Source organism: Tiliqua scincoides, chromosome 2 (genome assembly GCF_035046505.1).
Source record: "Tiliqua scincoides isolate rTilSci1 chromosome 2, rTilSci1.hap2, whole genome shotgun sequence".
Classification (NCBI taxonomy): Eukaryota; Metazoa; Chordata; class Lepidosauria; order Squamata; family Scincidae; genus Tiliqua; species Tiliqua scincoides.
In genome coordinates, this window is record NC_089822.1 from 247,872,203 (window position 1) to 247,893,806 (window position 21,604).

Sequence of the window (21,604 nt, forward strand, 5' to 3'; positions counted from 1 at the left end):
GTAGGGCATGGAATGTAGGGCATGGAAGTAGTAGCCCTAGTCTCCCAGCATCTAGTCTTCAGTACCATACTACCTATAATTTTTTGAGTTTCTTATAGCCATCATGACTAAATAGTCATTGATAGACCTCTCCTACATGAAGTTTCTATGGAGTACAAGGTCTGTGTCTTATTCTAATTTGACACAGTGCTCACTGGTGGCATTTTGTGTTGACTTTTAATGGCTGTGAGCCGCTTTGGGAGACAGTTTTTGTCTGAAAAGCCAACTAAAAATATAATTGAATCATACATTAAAGAGTCTTTTGTTCCCTTCCCATGCAGATCTGTTAATCTGGACCCATTGTATCTTTTCTTCTCAGTGCAGAAGATGGAATGGCTTACTTAGGGCGCAATCCTAACCGGCACTTATGCTGGCATAGGTGCCCCGGGAGGGTTGCAAACGTGCCGTAAAGCACGTTTGTGCCTCTGTGGGAGGAAGCTGTGTCAGCGCATCTAGATGCACTGATGCACGGAGGCCAGCAGAAGCCTCCACGGTGGCTTCTGCGCCGCCGCTTGTGTCAGCGCACCTGTGCTGACACAAGCGATGAAGGTAGGCGTGGAGAAGGCGGGAGGGAGGCGTTTCTGGGCAGTGGGAGGGTGGGCAATGGGCGGTCCTGGGGGCAGATGCGAGGGGAGCCGGGGGCAGGGCTGGGATCTGGTGTTTATGCTGGATCCCAATCCCTGTCCCCAGGGAGACTGGAGCAGCTTCAAGCCACTCTGCTCTCCTCGGACTTGCGCCACCTCCAGAGGTGGCACAGGTCCAAGGAGACCCATAGGGGTGAGCAGCCCTTACCCAGGGGTAAGAGGAAGAGCTTCCCCTTGCCTCTGGCTGAGCGGCTGCAGCCAACGAACCTGTGTTGGATGCAGCACAAGCCTCCTGGCTTGCCTGCTCCAGCGCAGGTTTGGATTGCGTCCTTAGTGATTAAATTTGGGTTTTTTTGCAGTTCTGCTTATTTTTTAAAAGGTGGTTCTTGTTCTCAAGAATATTATAAGTTTGTCTTATAGTGCAATCCTAGGCGTGTCTGCTCAGCCTCATTGAGTAAAATGAGCATTATTCCCAGATAAGTCTGTGTAGGATCGCAATCCTGGTTGGCAACCTTCAGTCTCGAAAGACTATGGTATAAGCTTACAGCACCCGGCATTCCCAGGCGGTCTCCCATCCAAGTACTAACCAGGCCTGACCCTGCTTAGCTTCCAAGATCAGATGAGATCGGGCATGTGCAGGGTAACAGTTGCTGCCATGTTCATTCAGAAGTACGATATGCAGTCACTAGAGCAGTGGTCTTCAAACTTTTTCATGCCACAACCCCAGCAAATAAATCAATAACGTATGAGACTGGGGACCCCACTATTGATCCCATACCCCTTCCCAGGACCGGTCACTCCCCAACTTTGTAATGCCCTCCCAGCACTATTCACTGTAACCAAATATTCGAATTAAAGCAGAAAAAGTGACCCTGAAGGCACTAATGAAAGTTATTTTTGCACCATTGCTAAGAACCTGAGCAGGCCTGGGATACCATCTCCTGGTACCTAAAGGGGTACACCAGATGCCTCTCCCTTTATCTAGTGGTGCTCCAGTCCAATGGTCTTCAACCTTTTCATTCTCATAAGTCGCCACGATTCCACAATTGAGGCTTTGTGACCCCATTGGGGTCCCAACTCCAAGGTTGAAGAACACTGCACTAGAGTGTTCAACAGGTTGCACTCCCAGGAACGTGTGCCTAGAATTGCAGCCTCAGTTCAGCACTGCGTCTCCAGCAACAGGCAGATAAATGCATTCAGGAAACTCACAAGCAAAACACAATGAGGAAAACCCTCAGTATTTGGTTCCCAGACTGGAAAATGTTCTCTTACCTGGAAATCCTGTCCTGTCGTTCCAGATATGAGAACTGATGTAGTCGGGTGAAACTGGCTTGACTTTGGTCAAACCCATTGGGCCAGTCAACATGTTTTACAGAGTACTGTAATCCTAGGCATGTTTATTCAGTGAACCCCACTGTGTTTGATGCGTCTTAGAGGGAAGTGTGTGTATAGGATAGCAGGCAACTGTTCAGTTCAACCAAATAGGAATAACTGATTTTTTAAAAAAAGATTAACCTAACAGATTAGTCATGAGGACAAACACCAAACATAGTCAAAATGCTTTTGAAATTAACAGTGCTACGGCAGTGATGAACTAGTGCCAGGGGTTGGTCATGGTGGCAGTGCAGTGGTTAGCGAGGACAGACTGCACATGCTGAGGAATGCACTGAGGCCTAGCGAGGGCCCTCAGCATAAGGATTGCCAAATACAAAGTGGGGGAAGAGTGCCTCTTCCTTTAACCACTGTATAGGGAATTTGGGCAGGTGCCGCTTTTTAAACCCTTCCATGCTGAGCTGCACCTGCCCAAATTCCCTCTTCTATAATGTTGTTGGCAACCTTCAGTCTCAGAAGACTATGGTATCGCGCTCTGAAAGGTGGTTCTGGAACAGCGTCTAGTGTGGCTGAAAAGGCCGATTCGGGAGTGACAATCCCTTCCACACTGGGAGCAAGTGTAGTGTGTCCCTGGTCTGTCTCCCTGGCTATGGGCCTTCCTTCTTTGCCTCTTAGCCTCAGACTGTTGGCCAAGTGTCTCTTCAAACTGGGAAAGGCCATGCTGCACAGCCTGCCTCCAAGCAGGCCGCTCAGAGGCCAGGGTTTCCCACCTCTTCTATACAATGATTAAAGATAAGGGCATTCTGTCCCCCTTTGTATCTGATCACCCTAACTCTGCACATGCTAAGATATGCACCAAGACCTAGAGATAGCACTCGGCACATGCTCAGGAATACATCGGGGCCTAGCAAGGGCACTCTGCATATGTTCAGGAATGCAACCCTAGCAAAGGGCACAGGGTTACCAGATACAACAGTGGTTCCCAAACTTTAGGAGCTCAGGGACCAAGAAGGCAAAATTTGGAGACGGCAGGGACCACATGCAACCCTCGCACACAAAAAATACAATTTGTAATACGTACATAAGAAGATTATTTAATAATTAATGTGATGGTTGTGCTTACATTTGCTTCGCTAGCTGTGAAAGTCTTGGGTTTACATGGAATACAAAATAATTTTCCCCCAACTCAGAGGTTTTCACACCCACCCAAATCAATCCAGTCTCTTTTCCCCCACACCAGACCACATGACGTACAGCCCTTGCCTCCCTCAAAAAGGGAGAGGGTAAGCACAAGGGGATTATAGACAAGTCATGCAAGGTAGTTAAATGAGCCAACAGAAACCACACACATCCCTCCACAGTTCCTTTTGTTACACAACCCTGGCCCTGCTCCCCCCACTTGTGAGTCCAGAGTCCTTAGGAAAGTGTTCAACACAATTTAGGCAGGTCAGTCATGAAGGAGAAGAGACGTGTGAAGAAAGCACCAGCTCAGAGCGACATCTCAGAATGGCTGCTGCATGCCTCAGGAAGAAAAGTCCTTTTGGTGCGCACTGCAAGGTCTTTAGGGGGAAAAAAGCCTCTCTTCACTTCCTGTTCTAATTGTTGTCATGCTCTAGCTGTGGACTACTTTGGTTGGAGCTAAGAGAGTGTGAGCCTGCCTATAGGTAGACTGCAGCCACAAAACAACAGCTGCCTACTCTGCCATTAGTCTGTGGAACTCCTTGCTCCAAGATGTGATGATGGTGTCTAGACTAGATGTCTTTAAAAGAGAAATTTCTGGAGAAGTCCATTACAGCCACAGTGTGACTAACAGCCCCATTCTTGGCATGTCTACTCAGAAGTAAGTCCCATTATAGTCAATGGGGCTTACTCCAAGGTAAGCATGCATAGGATTGCAATCTGAGGAGATAGGGGAACTGGCCAAGTGTGAGGTGGGGGAGGACTCCCCAAGGACGAAGCTGCTGCTGCTCTCTGAGGAGGAAGAGTCAGGGGTTACACCTGCTGTACTTGGCTATGGTGGTGCCTGTTCTGCAACTTCTGGGATTGCTTCTCCCCAGGTGGGCAGCTTGCAGTAAGACAGCAGAGGTGCTGCCTGTTTCCCTCTCCAAAAGGGGTGCCAAAACCTGGTTGCCTGGATCCTTTGCTCCACCCCTGGAATTAGAAGAGCACATCCAGGGGGCCCAATCCTGCCAACTGGGGAGGGAGTACCTGGGCTGGAGGTTGAGCATACTGTTTCTCCCCTCTCCTGCTGTCACACTGCCTCCAACTCCCTTCCTCTGTGTTCCCGGGCCAGCTGGAGTCCGGCCTCCCAGGGAAATCACATCCAGAGAAACCCACTCCCAGGGAAACTCCCCCAGCCAGCCAGCCAGCCAGCCATGTCTTTGGAAGCCTGCTCCTTCTCCTCTTCCTACTCATTACTCCCATTCCTCCCCCCCCCCCCCCCAAAAGGGACTTCCCAGGCTGGCTGGAATCCTGATCTGACTCCTGAGAAACCAGGCTGCCAGGGCTCACCTGAAGGCACAGGGTCAAGGAATGGAGGCACTACGCTGGAGGCAGTGGGTGGCAGGGCACCTCTCCCCTTCATGCAGCTGAGCCAGGAGGCTGCACAAACGTGAGTGCACCTGCGCTTCACTTTTTTGCTTGCCTGGCCACTCACAGACAAGGAGGGAAGGGGGGGAGGCAGGAGATGAGAGACTAGGCTCTGATCAGCTCTTAGCTGCTCTGATTGGCTGCTGGTGCTGCAGAGGCTTTTTTGCTTCCTGGAAGGGCATTTTTTTTTCACCAGAGACAGGGGGGGGCGCACTGCGGACCACCAGTGGTCCATGGACCACGGGTTGGGAACCCTAGAGATACAAAGTGGGGAAGAGTGCCTATACCTTTAACCACTGTATAGAAGAGGGAATTTGAGCAGCTGCAGCTTTTGAAACACTTCCATGTTGAGCTGCATTTGCCCACAATCCCTTTTCTGTACAATGGTTAAAGATAGGGACACTCTGTTCCCCTTTGTCACCCTAATTCTGCTCTTGCTCAGGACTGCCAGCAAGGGCACTCTGCACATGCTCAGGAATGCACTGAGTCCTGGCCCTGAAGCAGGGTGACCAGATACAATGACGGACAGGAGTGCCAATACCTTTAACCACTGTACAGCAGAGAGAATTTGGGCAGGTGCAGCTTTTTAAACCCTTCCATGTGAAGCTGCACCTGCCCCAAATTCGCTGCTCTATACAATGATCAAAGACAGAGGCACTCTGCCCCCCCCTTTGTATCAGGTCACCCTAACTCTGCACATGCTCAGGACTGCATCGGGGCCTAGCGAGGGCACTCTGCACATGCTCAGGAATGCACTGAGTCCTGACTGAAGCCCAGCCCTGGGGTTTCTCCATTCCTGGAGAGGCGAGAGGGACACGTGCCCCTCGGGGGGGGGCCTGCAGAGCCCCGGCAGCCGGCTGGTGGTTGGGGACTCCCCGTGCCTTGACCTGCTTGGGGAGCAGGGCGCATGTGCGCTGCGGTCCTTCCCTCCCTGCCTGCCTGGGCGCTTCCTCTCTCCCGCTCCGGCCTGCCCGGCCGCTCCTCCTCGGCATCCTCCGCGCCCGCGCCTCGTGCGCGAGCCCGGGCCAGGCGGAGAGGCAGGCAGCGAGCAGAGGGGCACAGCGTGAGCAGCGGCAGCAAGATGGAGGCGCAGCTGGCGCGGCTGCAGCTGCAGGGAGCGGGCGAGCGTGCCTAGGGCTGCCCCTCCCCGGCCCTGCCCCATGGCCTGGCCCCTGGCCGGCCCCCCCTCGGGTCTTCCCTGGGCCGGCGCCGCGGGGCTCCCGGGGCTGCCAGCGCTGCGCCAGTGAGCCCCTGCCCGCCCTCCGCTGCCTGCGCGCCGGGGCCGCCCGGCCGTCCGGGCAGGATGCTGCCCTCGCAGGAGGCCTCCAAGCTGTACCACGACAACTACATGCGGAACTCGCGGGCCATCGGCGTGCTCTGGGCCATCTTCACCATCTGCTTCGCCATCATCAACGTGGTGGTCTTCATCCAGCCCTACTGGATCGGCGACAGCGTCAGCACCCCCAAGCCCGGCTACTTCGGCCTCTTCCACTACTGCGTGGGCAACGAGGGCAACAACCGCGAGCTCTCCTGCCACGGCTCCTTCGCCGACTTCGCCAGCATCCCCTCCGGCGCCTTCAAGGCCGCCTCCTTCTTCGTGCTGCTCTCCATGGTGCTGATCCTGGGCTGCATCACCTGCTTCGCCCTCTTCTTCTTCTGCAACACGGCCACGGTCTACAAGATCTGCGCCTGGATGCAGCTGCTGGCAGGTGGGTGGGTGGGTGGGTGGGTGTGGGGCAGCCCCCCCGGACCCCAGAGCAGCCGGCCCCAAAGACCCGGGCGAGGGCGCTGGAGGGGAACACCCCCAGCAGCGCAAAAACCCAGGGGAAGGGAGCTGGAGGGGGCAGGAACACCCTCCAAACAACCCCAAAAACCCAAGGGAAGGGGGCTGGAGGGGGCAGGAGCACTCCCCCAAACAACCCCAAAAACCCAGGGGAAGGGGGCTGGAGGGGGCAGGAACACTCCCTCTAAAGAACCCCAAAAACTCAGGCGAAGGGGGCAAGAGGGGACAGGAACATCCCCCCACAGCCCCAAAAACCCAGGGGAAGGGGGCTGGAGGGGGCAGGAACACCCCCTCTAAAGAACCCCAAAACCCAGGGGAAGGGGGCAAGAGGGGACAGGAACACCCCAACAACAACTCCAAAAACCTGGGGAAAGGGGGTGGGAGGGGACAGGAGTGCTCCCCCCCAAACAACCAGAGCAATTCCATAAACCCAGGGGAACAGGGCAGGAGGGCCCCCACTCAAAACTGAAAAGAGAGAGGTTGCTTCACACTCTCGGACAAGGAGTTAAATCCCTGAACTGAGGGCCAAATGGTGAATAGGTGTGGATAACCAGGAGTTGGGATGAACTGAGTTATTTTGCTGAATAATTATTTTGCTGAAACCCCCGGGGGAAGGGGGCAGAAGATGACCCAGTCAAAACTGGAAAAAGAGAGGATTGCTTCCCACTCTAATACAGGGAGTTAAATACTGGACTTAGGACCAAATGATGAATGGGTTTGGATAACTAGAAGTTTGGATGAACAAGGTTTTTTTGCTGGGATATATGGACAACTTGGGATATATGAACAATGTAGGGTGGGATGGGGAGACATTCAGGTAGGCTGGCTTGGAATATTTGATTCTTGAAATGTTAAATGATGGGGGTTTTATTCTTCCAAATCCTCTGGAGTAGGAGGAGGCCCTAAAAATGGAGGCAAGGAAAAAAAAGACCGGAAAGCTCCTCTTGACTGGGGTCATAAATGCATTGCTTCCCTAGATTACAAACAGGGAAGGTTTAATGTCCCATGAAATAACAACCACAAGGGGACTGGTGACTGAATTAGAGCCTCTAGGCCAAGCTAGCCCTCCTTTCCTTGGCAAAACCAAGGGGAAAACAGCCACAAATTTCAGTCATTTAAATTCTAGGTATTGAAGAATTTTCTCAGTCAGCTTGTGAAATGTCTGTGTCTCTGGTAGGGCTAGGTGTGTGTGACTGTGCAGTGGGATGGTATTATTCTGCTTGTGCAGTGGTATGGTATTATTCTGCCTGCTCATGTCCCCCACTAAGATGTGCTATGTGAATTTTGGTGTAATTTCATACGAACTGTGTTGGGTTGGGGCCAGGGAGTGAGAAAGCCTTGGCATGCCCATTTTTCTTCTCCCCATTCCCAAGCTCGGACACATCACTAGGAACCGGTTCCCACAAGCTTAAATAGAACATTTCTTCTTATTTTTAATTTTAAATACTTAGATTTAATGCTTTAAAACTGGCTGAGAGATCAAATCCTCACCACTGGTGGGCAGACACATGATCCTGATTACTGCCTCTGTGACTCTGTCCAGGGTGCTGAATAGGTCAAGGAAGGTAGGAGCAACACTGTTGGGAATGGTGGCTGGTTGTGCTGCTTAAGAAGGCTGGGAGGCCAGGATAAATTTTGCCATCAGGTTTTCAATTGTACCAATAAGATGTAACCCTGACTTTCTCGACCTTAGGCTAAATGGGACAGACCTAGAATCAGGTGTCATGTATTGGATCATGGCAGAGGCTAGAGATATGGGTATCCTGAACCCAGGGATCACAGTGGGTGAACAATGATAACAGGGACAAAGCAGGTGCCTCCCTGCAATGTAATGTTAATTTAAATTCTAAACTCTGGGCACAGACCCAGCTGCTGGGCTTGGCCTTAAGAAAAAAAGACCTGAATCTGAATGAGCCAGGCTGCCTAGCTCAGCACCAAGGAAAGGAGTGGTGAGTTAATGTCTGATTAATAGGAAGGAGAGACCATCTAGAAAGGGCTAGTGGTCCTGCAGGAAGGGTTTGGTGGGTCACAGAGTTTTATTAAATTTGGGAGTGGGATGTTGGTAGCTAGGATTATTTTAAGATGTGGCAAGGGGCATTTTCTCTAGCCTCTCCACCCAAGCACTCAGATTTCAGTGTCTGCAACTTATGTTGCAGTTCTTCTGAGCTATGAAGGAGTTGTGGGCAGATATGCTGCACAGCCAGAGAAACAAATGGTACTACAGGTATATCCATAAGTAAGGTGGGCTGCTGTCATTCAAAGACATATCTCTGCCCCATAGCTCTTCTTGGTAAAAGGCAGAGAAGCAGACTTCTTTATGCCATAATATGAGAAGAATCTCTCCTCTGCCATGAACTCATGAATTGGCCTTAGGTAAGTGAAAACAGAGTGTCAGGAGATTTAGAACAGACAAAAGAAAATATTTCTTTACCCAGAATGTTATTAGTCTATGGAACTCCTTGCCACATGATGTGGTGATGCCATCTGGCCTAGATGCCTCGAAAGGGGATTGAACAGATTTATGAAGGAAAGGTCCATCACAGGTTACGAGCTGTGATGGGTATGTGCAACCTCCTGGTTTTAGAAGTAGGTACCTCAGAATGCCGGATGCCAGGGAGGGCACCAGGATGCAAGTCTCTTGTTGTCTTGTATGCTCCCTGAGGCATCTGGCAGGCCACTGTGAGATACAGGAAGCTGGACTAGATGGGCCTTTGACCTGATCCAATGGGGCTCTTCTTATGTTCTTTTTTTCTTAGAGATCCAAGGTTCTAGCACTATGGCTGTTTTTATCTGTCCTCCACACTGAATTTGAAATCAATGTATTACAGTTTTGTATAGCTAGGATCTTATGCGGAAGTCTTTATGTACTCTTCTTGGAGCTATTTCTTTTTTTCTTTTCTTTTTCACATTTTTTTACCGCCCTTCCTCTAAGGAGTTGAGGGTGGGGTACATAGTTCCTCTCCTCCGTTTGTCCTCGCAACAACTCTGTGAGGTAGGTGAACCTGAGAGAGGGAGAGAGAGAGACTGGCCCAAGGTCACTCAGGAAGCTTTATGGCAGAGCAGGCATTTGAACCTGGATCTTCTAGGTCTAAGGCCAACACCAGAACCACTACACCATGTTGAGGAGATGGTCCACAAGGCAGCATGGCTATAGGTCTGGAAACTCTGAAGAGAGAGAGATGGCCTGACTTGATACTTTTTGGTTCTGGTTGCCCTTGTTCGGCTGGATGGAGACGTGAATTAGACTCCAAAGATGTTTCCAGATAAGGGCTGCCATTCTGGAGCAGCTCCCCCAAAAGCAAGTAGTATATCATTTCCTTAGGGATTCTTACCAGATTCCTCCAATAACCTCTACCAACCAATAGTATCCCCAGCTCTTATGGTGAAGGCTCCAGGAGGAAACAAAACTCCATTTCGAAAGAATGAGCAGAGCATGCAGCTTCCTGGGTGACCTTGGGCCAGTAACTCACTCTCTCTCTCTCAGCCTCATCTACCTCACAGGGTTGTTGTGAGGACAAAAGGAGGGGAGGAACTGAGCTCCTTGGAGGATGGGTGGTATAAAAATGTGGAACTTCATAAGGGGATAGAATCAGAGAGCTACTGAAATGGTAAAGTGGTAGCATGGCAGGAGCAGAACAGCCCGCTGATAAAGTCTTTTTTAGCCCATTAAGTGTCTTGTTCTAACCAATTAAGAGATTTATGAGCCAATTACAGTAAATAAAATAATTTTACAATGAAGGCAATATTTTTAGGATATTTAATGAAGGTAGCAGTTTCTCTTGGCTAACTAACACTGGCAGATCATTCCTGAATTGGGAGATGCTCACACAGATCTTGTGCTGTCGGGACCGAACAGTCATTGCACAAAACTCTGTTTTATTGATGATTAATTGGTCAGCTGGCCATACTGATTCAAATGATTGATAGGTTAACCAGCCAGATTTAGGGAAAGTCAACCCAGTCTGAGCATAATGGGTTTTGAAGATGTGTGTTGCTTTTGTGACACTTGCATAAGTAAAGACAGAGCTGGGACAAGGGATATGACAGTGGAGATGGCAGCACAGAGGGGAAGAACTGGTACTTGTTAGATCAAGACTGGACCAAGGTGATGAGCAGTGGAGACAACATTTCTTAAATTCTATGACAAACATCCACATTCCATTCCAATGCAACTCAGTTATTACCCTCATCCTAGCATGTCTACTCAGAAGTAAGTCCCATTGTGTTCAATGGGGTTTACTTCCAGGCAAGTGTGTATAGCATTGCAGTCTTAGGGCCCAGTCCTATCCAACTTTCCAGTGCTGATGCAGCCTCAATTCAGCCCCAAGGTAAAGGAACAAATGTTCTGTAACCTTGAGGGAACCCCCCCCCGACTGCCCCCAAACTGCAGGATGCAGCACGTGCCCCATTGGCATGGCTGCATCAGGGTTGGAAAGTTGGATAGGATTAGGCCCTCAGTCAGTAGTAAAGCAACTGCTTTGTATCCAAGAAGTCCCAGGATCAATCCATGGTATCTCCAGATAGGGCTGTGAAGAAGAAAACAATATGAGTTGGGTGGACAAATCTGATTCAGTTTAAAGCCGTTGCATATGTTCATGGAAAAATATGCCAGTATAACACTATGAAAATGTAACATTTTGTATCAGTAAAGTTGCTCAGTTTAAATTAAGGTTTGGGACCCTGAAAAGGTACTACCTGCCCCTTCAAGTTACCAGCCCAGAGGGAGTGCAGAGGACGTTTAGAGAGGTAGGGGTTGGAGGCTTGGTGCACCACTTCTTACTTTATTTCCAAACTGGTTCTCCAAGTAAAATAGTTGCTGTTTATGTTTTTATACTGTTTTTCTTCTGAGCACTGTATTTGAGATGCTGAAATTCAGAAGGATTCCCCTCCCCCCCCCACATAATGTGAGAGAGGTATATGGGTGAGTGATGAATACCAAAGAGATGGGTGAAGTTGTTTGGAGACCATTTTGATGGACGGGCACTCTTTCTGCTCCCCCTCCCCAGCTTTTCACAGATGTTGTATGCCTGTTTTCAGATGTACCATGAGGTCTAGAAACCTCCCCCACTTTTAAAAGAAGAAATGAAAGCAGAATTTTTCCAGGAACCCAATTTTTCTACCAGATTCCTGGTGGAATTCTGTAGGTGTAGAACTGTGGATGATGAATAACCCTGCCAGTTAGATTTGTGGAGTCACTGGAGCTTCTTGCTCAAAAAGAAAAAGAGAAGAACGTTTTGGCTTACGACTACTCATCCTCAGGCTTCTTTACTGGATTACTTATTTATTCGTAGATATGGCATTGGTTATATGGTTATATTTATGCCCCATGTTTTCAGCTAAGATAGGCTCCAAAGAAGCTTATAGTGAAAACCCAATCACAAGATATACAAAATGTGTTGGGGGAGGGGGGGAGAGAGGAGGAGGAAGAGGAAGAGGAGGAAGGATGATGATTGTCTCTTACTATTCCTGCTTCATGTTCCCTTTCTTGCATCCCGAGTTGTTCTTGCCATAATCTGCGTGGCTAGTTTATTCCTGCTGTACACTTTACTAAAGCCAGCTGCTGAACTTTAAAAAAACAAGCCACAATCAGTAGCTTGATGGCTGTGGAGATGTACACGTATGTCTGCTTTTTTCTGCATGACAAAAGAAGTTTTACCAAATAGACCAGCCTGTGTTAAGGCCTGGCAAAAGCCTGTGAAAGCTGTCAATTAGTTGCTAGAGAGAATGGGTGGGTGGCGGAAAGGAGTGTTGGCTGCTAGCCTACCTGCAATCTCCCAGTGATAAGGCCTTCCTTCCTTCCCAGAAGTGTATCCCAACAAAAACAAACTAGGCAGCCCAAACGACCTTGCTTGGATCTAGTTGCGGTGAGTAGAGCGAGTAGGATGGACTGTAGTAGATTAGCTTAAAGCAGGTCTTCTTTGTCTGTGAGATTTCCAAGGACAGACAAGTGTGTTTGTGTTTTAAATAACTCCTATCCTCGAGTGGAAAAAAAGGACATGTACTTTGATACATGTACTATTTGGAAACACGATTCTTGATGGGGGGGGGGGGAAGAGAATCATTGGAAGTGAAGAGTGAACTGGGATGCCATTCCAGACTTGCATCCAATTTCAGACCAAGAGATATCCCTGTTTGAAAACACTTTAAATCTTTGATGTCTAATTAGTGGCTAACAAATCAGGCAAGGTTCTAATTAGGGCTTCCCAGAAAACTCCAGCGTAAGAAGCACTGCCTCCCCCCACCCCCAAAGGAAGCTGGATCTAATTAAGAGGAAAGATGCTCCTGTATTCCAGATAAAAAACCAGCCATCTGCAAAACTCCCATCACTCTGAACTGGTGAATTTTCTTCACCAAATCCTCCTATTATAAACCAGCCACCCTTGTCCTCTTGCCAGAGGACAGGAACTATCAACAGGCTGTGTCCCAAGTCTGCTCTCCAACCTTCCAGAGCAAATGGATGTGAAACCCAAGGCAAGAACCTTGAGAGAGTCTGCATTCCTGAGTGCTTGTTCTTCACCTCCCTCTTTTCCTCCACAGATGGACCTTGTCATCTTTAATTGTGAGCCTTTGGGGTAAACTCATATACCCAGTAGGTGATGACAGAAAAAAGAGCTAGAGGGGCTGAAAGAGAAGCAGGGATTAGACTACTGACATATCTTCTGTGCCTTGGCCTTCTGTACCTAATATACTGAAAGGGCAACTATTACATTTATCTCTCAGTAGCTGTGAGGCTACTTAGATGCTGGAGCTGCAGTCTGCTCAGAAATTGCAGCATCTGATCTAGAAGGCTTTGGCCTAGTTTCAGGTAGCTTGTTGTGATTACTCAGTAAGAAGGAAAAGACAGTCTGCACATGTTCAGGGGTACTTTTGTTTATCATTCCAGGCCTGAGCTCTAGTCCCAAATTTGTGAGGCTCAGGTTCAGTGAATCTTTGGTTTGAACCTTGTGTATCTCTTCAGGGCCAGGCTAGGTGTGATTCTAAGGCCCAAATCCTAACCAACTTTCCAGCACTGGCATAGTGGTACCAATGCTGCATCCTGCAGTTGGGTGTCACTCACAGAGGCCTCCTCAAAGTCAGGGATTATTTGTTCCCTTACATCAGAGCTGCATTGCCCTTATGTCAGTGCTGGAAAGTGGGTTAGGATTGAGCCCTAAACCTCTCTTGGCCCTGCATATTTGTTTGATATGGTAAATAGGAAGCAGATAGCAGCAACTGTTACCCTGCACGTGCCCGATCTCGTCTGATCTCGGAAGCTAAGCAGGGTCAGGCTTGGTTAGTACTTGGATGGGAGACCGCCTGGGAATACTGGGTGCTGTAGGCTTATACTGTAGTCTTTCGAGACTGAAGGTTGCCAACCAGCCACACAATCCTTTAGCAGAAGCCATAGCCCAGTGTTTGATCAAGTGCTTTCCATGCTTACAGTTTCATTTGTGAGATTCTTGAAGTCACGATTAACTAAGTGGCAGGAGTGGGAAAGATTCCTGCCTCAGAGAGTGTCGAACACCTGCGGGTCTACTCAGACCTGCACTAGCAAATTTACTGGCGCAGGTACATGTGGACCCACACTGCTGGATCAGGTCTGGGAAGGGGGCTAGAATTTGGTGGCCATTGCTTTTGCCAAACTGCTTTCTGACCATTGCTCTTCCCGAATCCAATCAGCCCATCCCCTGCCCCCCGTCGCCTCCCCACCCCTGTCACTTCCCCATTCTGTCCGCCCTGCCCCATTCCACCCTCCCTTGCTAACATACCTGCCTCGGTGGGTCCAGGGGGATCTACCAGCACAGGTAGGAAGACTCCAGCCTTCAACTGGTGCTCTGGCAGTGTGTGTCTCTGCACACTGTTAGAGGGCTTTTTACTGCTATGGTAGGGCAGTCAGCCCTGGCGAAATGCTCATTTCCCCAACAGGGCAGTCCAAGGGGATTGGGCTGTTTGTCTTGTTAACACTGACTGGTAGTGGCTCCCCAACATCTCAGACAAAGGTCTTTTCCAGCCCTACATGGAGATGTAAGGGGTTGAACCCAACACATTCCTTATGCAAAGTATGTACTCTACCACTGAGCTAAAGTCCTGGCTATTAGATTTGGCCTGGCTATGGTTCAAGCTGTAGGGGACTAGAGGCAGCCAGACAAAGTAGCTCATCTGGCTGAAGCTGTAAAAGCCTCAATTTAAGCCAGTGGAGCGGCATCACCTTTCCCTCCACTTCAGTCAAGTGGAATGGCTTATGTGACCAGATGAAAAGATGTGCTCATCAGCGGTGAGCTGGCAAATGCAACTGTGGCTCCCAGGCAGACTTGATGACTTTCTGTGATATTCTGTTTAATACAGTAATTCCACATCTGTGTGGAGCACATGCTTTGTGCACAGAAGGTCCCAGATATAACCCCTAGCCGCTCCATAGTCATGGACCAAAGATCTATGGCAGTGGTCATCAACCTTTTTCATGCCATGACCTCAAATAAATAAAGTATGAAACTGGGGACCCACTGTTGATCCCGCCCCCCCTCTCTGGACCTTATCCATCCATCACTGACCTCTACCCACCCATGTTGCACCCTCCCAGCACTGTTCACTGTAGCAAAATATTCTTGTTAAAGAGAACAGAAAAAGTTACCTGGCGGAAGCTATTTGAGCACCATTGCTAAGAACCTGAGCAAGACTGGGACACAAACTCCTGGCACCTGCAGGGATACATCAGATGCCTCTCTTTACTTGGTGGTGCTCTAGTCCAGTGATCTTCAATCTTTTTTGTTCCCATAAGTTGCCGCAACTCCACAACTGAGGCTTCACGACCCCATTGGGGTCCCGATCCCAAGGTTGAAGAACACTGTGATCTATGGTACGGGACAGCAGCTTCCTATATCCACTGTCATCTTGTGGTCTTTACTAACAAAGTGCAATAATTATCTCCGACCAGCTGAATAGAAATGGAGCAGCAAACTCAGAAACGGAATGGAAAAGCAGAACTGGGGTGAGGCATAGAGAGACAGGAGGGACTGAGTGCTTTTGGGAGGAATGGACTGAACACATATGGGAAACGAAGGGATAGGACCAAGGAACACAGGGGGCTGGTGAACCTGAGGAGGTGGGAGGGGGTTACTGATGTCCCACCCAGACCAGAGGGGGACAGATTACAGGGGACAGATTAATTATGCAGGGGATGGACAGAGTGGATAGGGAGATGCTCTTTACACTCCCACATAACACCAGAACCAGGGGACATCCACTAAAATTGAGTGTTGAGAGTTAGAACAGACAAAAGAAAATATTTCTTTACTCAGCATGTGGTTGGTCTGTGGAACTCCTTGCCACAGGATGTGGTGATGGCGTCTGGCCTGGATGCCTTTAAAAGGGGATTGGACAAGTTTCTGGAGGAAAAATCCATTATGGGGTACAAGCCATGATGTGTATGCGCAACCTCCTGATTTTAGAAATGGGCTATGTCAGAATGCCAGATGCAAGGGAGGGCACCAGGATGAGGTCTCTTGTTATCTGGTGTGCTCCCTGGGGCATTTGGTGGGCCGCTGTGAGATACAGGAAGCTGGACTAGATGGGCCTATGGCCTGATCCAGTGGGGCTGTTCTTATGTTATGTTCTTATGCCTGCAACAGCGACTATATTTCAGAAATGTACATGCTAACAATAATAATAATAATTAATAGAACTGGAAAAAATCAACACAATACAAAGATTTACAAATAGAAATTGAAAGGCTGTGGCAAAAGAAGACCGAAGTGATCCCAGTGGCAAATGGTGCCCTTGGTGCTATTTGAAAACACCATGAAGAGCACCTAAACAGCATAGGGGCCTGCAGAAATGATCATCGATCAGCTGCAAAAAGCAGCGTTACTTGGAACAGCTTACATTTTGCAGCCATATTTGTAATACCAAAATAGGATAAAAACCAGGCATTCCAGGTCCTTTGGATGTCTGGATAAAACAAACCAGTCAATAAGAGAGTCCGGGCTCTGTTGTAGCAGCTGCCATGGTAGAAGCCATTTTTTAAAAACCAGCACTACTCTAGGGTGGCATTACATCTCAGGTCATTATGGACGTTCAAGATGGTGCCCAATGGAAGCCTGCACATAGACCCTCCTTCCACTACTGACACTGGCAAAGGTGAAAATCCAGTTTAAAAGTAAGAGGCTTTAAAAAGAGAAGTCCTAGAAATGAATGGCCAGCAAATGAAATTTCCCAAAATGAACCCTCTACCATTCATTCCTCATTCAGTTTGGTTTGGAGCAAATGGACTGGACTGGAGGAACAGGGGGAGGCTTTGCAGCAGAGTGGAAGACCCCCTGGTTTGCATGCAGAAGGTCCCTGTTTCAATCCTTGGCATCTCCAGATAGGGCTGGAAGTATCCACCTGGAACCCGGGAGTGCGGCTGCCAGTCTATGTAAGCAATACTAGAGGGTCCAAAGGTCTGACTTGGTAGGAGGCAACTTCCAAGAGAACCTGAACGGAATGATTCTGTTTGGTTTTCATTCATTCCGAAAAGTAATGTGCACCCCTCCTTGAAGCCCACCAGCCTGAGGTCCACCAACCAGAAGCAAAATAGTGGGGCACTCATCTAACATGGACATCTCACACACCCTCCTAAAATCTGTCAGGCAGCAAAAAGAGGTGGGAAAGGGAGATGGTGCTGGGGGGGTCAAAAACTCCCATCTGTTCCCTTCTTCTCTGCAACCTCTGAGTGTAGCAGTTTTGGTGGCTGAACTACTAAATCTCTCCTGCTGGGAAGCAAGTGCTTCTAGCACTGTCTGCTGAAGGATCCTCTCCCTCTTTGGAACATAATGTTCCTCTTCCAAGTGTCTCACAGGGAGCCCTTCAGGGGGCCCTGTTTCCCACCTTGAGAACACCTGCTCTGTACAGAACTTCTAATCACACCCCTGCCTACTCTGGCCAAGGGAATCACTTGCCTAAGAAAGTTGCCTGCGCAGCTTCCTACGAAGCGAGGTCTTTGGCAGATGAGGCTGCGTAGCCCTCTGCCTTTCAGGAGAGGTTGGAAGTGGAATGAAGCCTTCCTGTTCCTGAAATGGAAACTAATGCTGTTGGTTATTGGTTCATAGAAAGGGGTGTGTGTGTGTGTGTGTGCGCGCGTGTGCGTGTGTGTGAATAAAATAAATGTGGAGTGTTGCTAGGATGCTGCATTTGCCAAGGACATGGGTCCTGGAAATGGCATGGATTCACAGCTAAAGGAAGTTTTGAGAGCGAGTTGCTATTCCATCCCTATTCATTCATCCCCTGTCATTTGCCGAGAAGAAAAAGCAGAACCTCTAGAACAGGGGTGTCAAGCATAAGGCTAGATGCAGCCCCCAGAAGCAATTTATCAGGCCCCCGTTATAAATGGGCTCTCCTAGTGTGATAATTGGGCTCTCTCATATCTTGAAATTATGAACAAGATTTGCACACTTTCTCCTCTGTCATTTGCAGCTAATGAGTTTCTAAGTGAGAACAAAGTGCTAATTTCTGGCCATCACCTGCTTAATGCTGTCACTTCCGGCCCTCAAAAGCCGCCATGAATGCTAACGTCAGCCCTCTGTATGAAATGAGTTTGACACCCCTGCTCTAGAAACATGTGGATACTTTTTTTCTGCAGACTGAGATAGTATCTATGCTTCAGACTGAAGTTGTGTTTAAAAGGCCTTCGTTTTTCCCAGGGATAGCCTTGAATTGTCCGTCTGGGGTTTGCAATTGCACATGGAATTCTTATCTGACTAAAATCCCCAGGATTCTTTGCAAGAAGACGTGGCGCTGAAATAAGTATCATGATATTTAGGAAAGTCTAAATGTCACCTTAGGTGAGACATGAATTAAAATCATAAGCACAGGGTGCCCCTAATGTAGGCCGGGATTTGTGTGGGAGAGGCGATTTTAATCCTTTCCCTGCTTGCCATTTTCCCTATGGAAATCCCCCCACAACAACTGCTATTTACTCTGGAAGGAAAAATCATATGGGCACAAATAGCAACTTCTCTCTTGGGGAGAGCAGCCTCATTTGAATGGATGCATCTTATGCCATAGAGATGACAAAGTGCTTTTCAAACTCCCCCTTGCTTCAAAGAGTTCTGCCATGAAGCATGGGGGGGGGTGCTGTTGCTGACCCAAAGTCCTCGTCCTTCTGCTCCTATCAGCCCAGCCCTAACCAACTTTCCAGAGCCGATGCAGCCATGCCAACAGGGCACGTGCGACATTCTGTGGTGATGGAGGCCGTGGGAGTCTCCTCAAGATAAGGCAATGTTTGTTCCCTTACCTTGGGGCTGTATTGAGGCTGGGAAGTTGGTTAGGACTGGGCTGAGAGTCTTGTTTGTGAACCAGAACAGAGGTAAACAGGTGTGGCTGATGTACTTCTAAATCCTAAAGGGAAGGACCCTGCCTAAACTTCTGTTGTTCTTCCTACATAGGGAGGAGTACTAAAGAGCCACTTGCCTCCTCCTTGACTTGCATCTGAGAAACCTGCAGAGGTACATCGTAAAGGGGATCCTTGGGGACTAGGCTGAGCCTCTAAGTAGCTGGTTGCTTATCCATTTCGTTCTCATCTCCCTTCCTTTCCAGCACGTGGCTGGACTCCTTTGCCCAAGTCACCTGGAGCAATCTTGCTCTGCAGGCTTTATGCTAGAGTGCACCTTTTTTGTTCCCACCCTTGGCTGGGGCACACTGTTGTCCAAAGTATGTGAGTTGAATTGGGCACATAGGACATATCCACGTGCCTGATCTCATCTGATCTCGGAAGCTAAGCAGGCCTGGTTAGTACTTGGATGGGAGACCGCCTGGGAATACCGGGTGCTGTAGGCTTATACCATAGTCTTTCGAGACTGAAGGTTGCCAACCATAGGACATATCCTTCTCTTGAGTGGAATCTAGCTCAGTCCATCTGTCTCGTCTGCTCAGATGAGGAGCAGCTCTCCAGGTCTCAAAGGCCTTGCTCAGCACCTGCTACCTGACCTTTCAAACAGTAACCTTTGTTAGGCAGCAGCTGTTACCCTGCGCATGCCCGTTCTCGTCTGATCTCGGAAGCTAAGCAGGGTCAGGCCTGGTTAGAACTTGGATGGGAGACTGTCTGGGAATACCGGGTGCTGTAGGCTTCTACCATAGTCTTTCGAGACTGAAGGTTGCCAACTAACAACCTTTGTTGGGATGCTTCTCCCTTAAGGAGGGTAGTAACCCAACCAGGGATGCTTATTGCTATTAGTATGGCACCTCCGGGTTTCACCACCATCATCACTACCAAACACAAGTAAGAAAAAAAAAGCATATTTTATTTACTCATGTGTGGCGGTAGCATTAAAACCTGGAAGTGCCGTACTAACAGCACTGTGGGTCCCTACCGTCCTTAAGGGAGAAGTGTCCTTATCAAAAATGCACACAACTGCCCTAGAATTCCCAACCCTCAGGTTGGGAACCACATGCTAAGGATTGAATCTGTGACCTGCATGGAACATGCACTGACCTTGGCTACTATCAAGAGTCAGCCAGGTAAGGTACTAGCTCAGGGCCACAGACTGACCCATGAACTCTCAGTACTGGTGGAAAGAGTAGCTCCCAATGTGCCATCAGGGGGCAGGTAGGGGGACACAGGTCTTGCCCCAGAGCCCCATCAACCTGGTGCCAGCATTGACACTGATCTAAGTCTTCTGCATGGGGGCTGATGTGCAGCCTTAGATCAGGGCTCAAGCTGAATAAACATTTGGTCTCTTCCAGTCCCACGTCAGTATCTTTCTATGAAACAGGCATTGGGAAATCAAGAGGGCAGTCGCTGGACCAGGTTGCCGTAACCATGTGAGAGGGTTAATAGCATAATCTCCCTATACTGAACACTATCTCCCGATCTTGTCTGATCTGGGAAGCTAAGCAGGGTCAGGCCTGGTTAGTACTTGGATGGGAGACCGCCTCAGAATACCAGGTGCTGTAGGCTTACACCATAGTCTTTCGAGACTGAAGGTTGCCAACCAATAGCATAAGAAATGCCCTATTGGATCCAACCAGAGGTCCACCAGTACTGCCCAGCCAGCTGCCCCTGCAAAGCTCTTCTTCCGGGACCATGAGGAATTCCCTTCCAACAATATGTATTCCTGGCTGTTGTTCAGTCTGCTGTTGCTGTAGCAGACAAGCCAGGAGAGTGCCAGCAGGTGGGAACCCATATTGTTAAAAGGAATTTCCTTTCTGCCCCGAAAGAAGACCTCTCCCTGAAGAGCACAGAGACCACAGAGACTTATTTTGACAGTGCATTCCAGTGTGTTGCACCGTCAAGAAGTTTGCCTTCTCCTTTCTTTCCCTTTGTTCCCGCAAAGCTCACCAGTGGGCGTGATAGGGGAGACACATCCCTTCTTGTTTGTCCACAGCAGCTGGTAGTCAAAGAGGTCTCCTGTCTCTGAGCATGTCAGAAACAGCAGGTGGGTCCTATCGGATCCTGTTGCTGGAAGCTTGCCTTTTTTCTCCTATGTTTTTTCTCGTCTGATCTCGGAAGCTAAGCAGGGTCAGGCCTGGTTAGTACTTGGATGGGAGACCGCCTGGGAATACTGGGTGCTGTAGGCTTATACCATAGTCTTTCAAGACTGAAGGTTGCCAACCATTTTTTCTTTCTTTCCAAGGGTTGCTTCACTGCAGGTATGGGGTGAGGTGGCTTCTCCTGCAGCACACTGGGGGGGAAAAAATGGTTGACTGCAGCAGGCAACTGGACCTCAGCAGAGCCTAAGCAAAGATTTTAGCACAGATGTCTAGCGGCTGGCATTCCTTGACTCCAACTGGCAGCGTTTCAACATGTGGCTGGCATCCATGTGGGAGCCCTGCTTAAACACAGGTGCACTGGGGCGCGGGGATGGAGACACACACGAAAACTGGATTGGAGAAGGGATTTGTGGAGGGAGTGATGGCAGCAGCACACGCAGGAACGGGCACAAAACTTGACAGCCAAACCCAATCACTGAAACACTAGATCAGCAAAAAGCCTCCAGCAGCCCTCGCCTGCCTGTGTTTCCTTCTCAGCAGCCGCTCTGACAAGGAGATGCAGGGAAGGAGAAAAAAAAAATAGATGTATGTGCTCTCTGGGGATCCTTCAGGAGTGCTGGCAGAGCAGGGGAGCTGCAGCAAGATTAGGGAGGAGGAGAAGACAATGAAAGGAAGAAGAAAGGGGAAAACCATTGCCTGGAATTGCCGTGATGCAGCTTTTTCAAATGTAGAAGCTACCATTTGTTTGTGGTCCAGTCTCACTCAACACATAGAGAGCTAATGCCTTGGGTTAAGGCAAGAGGGTGCCAAATCAGATCTCGGAAAATGTCAT

At 49.1% G+C, this 21,604-nt stretch overlaps 1 protein-coding gene and 2 pseudogenes across 1 annotated transcript in view; 2 read left to right on the forward strand and 1 right to left on the reverse strand.

Annotated features, from left to right (window-relative positions):
• Positions 1 to 1,161: 1,161 nt before the first annotated feature.
• LOC136643512 (5S ribosomal RNA) lies at positions 1,162 to 1,281 on the reverse strand (annotated as a pseudogene).
• Positions 1,282 to 5,636: 4,355 nt separating this feature from the next.
• Positions 5,637 to 21,604, forward strand: part of LHFPL4 (LHFPL tetraspan subfamily member 4) — a 60,083-nt gene continuing 44,115 nt past the window's right edge. The window contains exons 1-2 of the mRNA XM_066613005.1: positions 5,637 to 5,665; positions 5,847 to 6,253. Coding sequence (XP_066469102.1) covers positions 5,848 to 6,253 — 406 coding nt within the window. The 5' untranslated portion in view covers positions 5,637 to 5,665; position 5,847. The remainder of the gene's footprint in view (positions 5,666 to 5,846; positions 6,254 to 21,604) is intronic.
• Positions 13,529 to 13,648, forward strand: LOC136643180 (5S ribosomal RNA; annotated as a pseudogene).